This window comes from Chrysemys picta, chromosome 17, assembly GCF_011386835.1.
Source record: "Chrysemys picta bellii isolate R12L10 chromosome 17, ASM1138683v2, whole genome shotgun sequence".
Taxonomy (NCBI): domain Eukaryota; kingdom Metazoa; phylum Chordata; order Testudines; family Emydidae; genus Chrysemys; species Chrysemys picta.
In genome coordinates, this window is record NC_088807.1 from 24,467,483 (window position 1) to 24,471,302 (window position 3,820).

The 3,820-nt window shown below is 59.3% G+C and overlaps 1 protein-coding gene across 1 annotated transcript; it reads left to right on the plus strand.

Annotated features, from left to right (window-relative positions):
* The first annotated feature begins 370 nt into the window (after nucleotides 1-370).
* Nucleotides 371-2,468, plus strand: LOC135976230 (homeobox protein unc-42-like). The gene is made up of 3 exons (XM_065570988.1): nucleotides 371-584; nucleotides 800-889; nucleotides 2,358-2,468. The coding sequence occupies exons 1-3, from the start codon at nucleotides 384-386 to the stop codon at nucleotides 2,466-2,468; spliced, it is 402 nt and encodes a 133-aa protein (XP_065427060.1). The 5' UTR covers nucleotides 371-383.
* Nucleotides 2,469-3,820: the final 1,352 nt, after the last annotated feature.

Consider the following 3,820-nt stretch of genomic DNA (forward strand, 5'->3'; position numbering starts at 1 on the left):
ACCAGCAGAGCTGGGGGGGGGCAGGGCCGGGCTAGCAGGGGCTGTGGTCGGGAGCGAGGGGCACCGGCAGAGCTGGGGGGGGTCAGGGCTGGGCTAGGAGGGGCTGTGGGTCGGGAGTGAGGGGCACCGGCAGAGCTGGGGGGGTCAGGGCTGGGCTAGCAGGGGCTGTGGTCGGGAGCGAGGGGCACCGGCAGAGCTGGGGGGGGTCAGGGCTGGGCTAGGAGGGGCTGTGGATCGGGAGTGAGGGGCACCGGCAGAGCTGGGGGGGGTCAGGGTTGGGCTAGCAGGGGCTGTGGTCGGGAGTGAGGGGCACCGGCTGAGATCCTGACACCCCCCCACCGTCTCCAGACATTATCCGCCCCCCCTTCAGGAAGGCCCCAGAGATGCCCGGCCTGGCGGGGGGACCCCCGGCTGCTCCCCCTTCCCTGCACTTCGCCACCCCCACACGCCGGCGCCATCGCACCAGCTTCACCCAGGAGCAGCTGGAGCAGCTGGAGGCCGCCTTCGTCAAGAACCATTATCCGGACATCTACGTCCGCGAGGAGCTGGCCCGGGCCACGCGGCTCAACGAGGCCAGGATCCAGGTACCTGGTGGGGGGCTGCGGGGGGTCTCCCTGGCAGTCAGTGCTGGGCACCGCAGGGCGTTCTGTGTGGCTGTTCCCCAGCCGCCCCGCCCCAGAGGTGGCTGCACTCAGCGCCGGGCGAGGCATCGCTGAGGTCCCACCCAGGCGCACTCCTGGCTGAGGGGCTCCGTGGCGTGGTGCGGCTGGGTCTGGACGGCGTCTTTCTCTCTTTCCAGGTGTGGTTCCAGAACCGCCGGGCCAAGCAGCGGAAGCAGGAACGGGCCCTGCTGAAGCCCAGCCCCCCACGGGGCCTCTCGGGCGGGCCGGTACCCGCTCCCCCACCCCGGCAGTACCAGTACACCCCGACCCTGGCCCCCCCCCACCACCACCACCATCTCCCCCGCTTCCCTGTCTCCTACCCCCCAGGGCTCCCGCCTCCCCCTGGCCAGTTCCCCTGCCCCCACCCCCCGCCATCCCCCCGTGCCCCCGAGGACTGGTACAGCTCCCTGCGCGCTATGACCTCCCCCCCTGCTCCCCCACCCCCTGTCATCTCCCTCAGCCTGGACCCAGCTGCCCACTGGAACTGAGACCCATGGGGTGCTGGATGCAGCATGGAACGGTCATAAAGGCGTTGAAAGGTCTCTGACTCCGTCTCCTTCATTCCAACACACGAGGATGGCTCTCCCAGCACTGAGATGCAGCCACCTCTGGGGCGGGACAGCTGGGGAACAGCCGCACACAATGCCACCCGGGGATGGTTCGCCCGACACTGAGATGCAGCCATTTCTAGGGCAGTGCAGCAAGGGAACAACCGCACATAACACCGCATGGGCATGGCTCACCTGGCGCTGAGATGCGCCACCTCCCATTATTATTATGAAATAATTCAATATGGGCAAACAGGACTTCCCAACCTGTAACGTATTTTTTTTCTCTGTGCTTTGAATGGGCTTATTTCCTAATGGAAAGAAAAATTATGAGTGAAATAGACTCGGAGGAAAAAATTAGATGGTACAATATGAATGCAAATGGGGAGTTTTCTAAGAAAAGGTTCTCAGATGATCAAAAATCACAATTCCAGAAATCAAGAAAGTGGATACACTTGACTAAAAGCCCATGCTCTTTCAGTGAGGGAAATGAAGGCATCCGTTTGAAATGTAAAAAGCCACAAATAAAAAAATGGGAAAAAATATGAGATAGTAATTGATATAAATTAGTAATCAATATAAATTAGAAGTGTAGAAAACTGATAAGAGAAGCTAAAGGTAAGAGCAGACAGTGCATAGCTGGCTAAGGACAATAAGGTGGAATTTTTTTAAGCTTATCAGGAACAAAATAGACCCTAGCATAGATAGAGATGGAAAAATTGTTAATAATGGTACAGAAAAGGCAGACATATTCAGTCAACGTGTGTGTCCCATATTTGACTAGAAGCAGGATGAGATACTCATATCAAATGAGGGCGATGGAGCATTTTCCAGGATATTAGGCCTGGACCCGCAAACGCACTTAGGCATTGTGATGCTACCCTTCTAGGCCCCTTGAAAAATCGCTGTGATCCACAGAGCCCGAGTTAGGGCACCCCAGAATGTCACCCACAAGAATCCTGCCCCTCTTGTGGCTTTCAGCACCTAAGTCTGGGCTCCAAGCAGGTCCTGCTCGTCCACAAGGGGAGGCGCCGGGACCGCCCCGCCTCCGAGGGCTGGCCCGCTTCCCATGATGCTCAGCCTCCCCCTCTCCCCCGCCCTTTAAAGTCTCCCACATGCCTTGAAATGCCTTTTCTGGCTTGCCCAGCTTGGCGGGCGCATCTCACCGCTCTCCATGGCCCTGGGCAGCTCCCCAAGCGGCCCTGCCGGCTCCTGGATCAGACGGGAGGTGTCGGAGCGCCACAAAACTCAATGGTGAGAGGGACGCCCCTCTGGCTGCCAGCCCTCTGGTGAGAGCCCACGTCCATCACAGGGGAGAGCCCCCATCTCCGTCTGCCAAGAAGAAGGGATTTGAACAGGGATCGCTGCAGAATCACCAGCCCAATTAATGTTGAATGAGTTAACCCAACAGGGGTGGGACCCGCCTGAGAACGTCCCCCATTCAGAGATTAGGGCGCTCGGCTAAAATACCCGTGTTCAAGTCCTTCCCGTGTCCTGGCCGAGCACCATAACCACTGGGCTAAAGGCAACCCTAGGATCAAGGCCGCAAGGAGCCCCCGGGCTCATCTCGTCTGTATCACACGGGCCGGAGACCGTCCCCAACATCATTCCTAGAGCTGATCTGGTAGAGAAACAGCCCAGCTGGACTGGAAAATGGAGAATTCACCGCGCCCCTTGGGAAACCGACCCGGTGGTTCATGACTCTCATCGTAAAAAATTAACGTCTTATTCCCAGGCGGAATTTGTCCAGTTTCAACTTCCAGCCATTGGATCAAGTTCGACCTTCCTCTGCTGGACGGAAGAGCCTGTTTATAAATATTTGTTCCCCAGGTCGGTACATCCAGGCTGGGATCGAGTCATCACCCCTTTGCCGTCTCTTTGTTCGGCTAACCAGACTGAGCTGCTGGCGTCTCTCGCTCTCAGGCAGGGGCGTTAATCATCCTCGCGGCTCTTCTCTGACCCCTCCCCGGTTTATCAGCATCGACATCCAGGAACAAAGGACAAGGGCCAGACTCACAGGCTGGGGGACTCTCTCCTGGGAAGCAACAACTGGGAAAAAGATTTGAGGGGCGTGGTGGAAAATCAGCCGAACGTCAGATCACAGTGGGACGCTGGGACCAAACGGGAGCCTAATGTGATCCCGGGATGGAGAAACAGGGGAATCTCGAGTCGGAGCAGAGAGGGGAGGGGATTTTCCCTCTGGCTTTGGGACTGGTGCAGCCGCTGCTGGGATCCTGCGTCCCGTTCTGGTACCCGCAATTCAAGAAAGATGTTGCATAGGCGCCAACTTTTCCCGACGCCATGCTCAACCCCCCAGCCCCGCCCCTGCCCCCATTCTAACCCCTTCCCCAAAGTCCCCACCCCAACCCCGCCCCCTCCCTACCCCTATTGGACTCCTTCCCCATATCCCCGCCCCGGCCCTGCCTCTTCCCCCGAGAGTGCCGCGTTTCCCCTCCTCCCCGCTCCCTCATGCTGGGAGCTAGGGGGAGAAGTGGAGCCGCAGCGCGCCCAGGGGAGGAGGCGGAGGCGAGCTCGGGCAGGGAGGGGAGCTGCCGGTGGGTGCAGAGCACCCACCAATTTTTCCCTGTGGGTGCTCCAGCCCCGGAGCAC

Bases quoted from the DNA above. Each gene is read 5' to 3' on its own strand.
- LOC135976230 (XM_065570988.1), top strand. From the start codon at position 384: ATGCCCGGCCTGGCGGGGGGACCCCCGGCTGCTCCCCCTTCCCTGCAC. The intron at 585-799 runs GTACCTGGTGGG...CTCTCTTTCCAG, and splicing joins TCAACGAGGCCAGGATCCAG to GTGTGGTTCCAGAACCGCCG. The intron at 890-2,357 runs GTACCCGCTCCC...TGGCTTGCCCAG, and splicing joins GGGGCCTCTCGGGCGGGCCG to CTTGGCGGGCGCATCTCACC.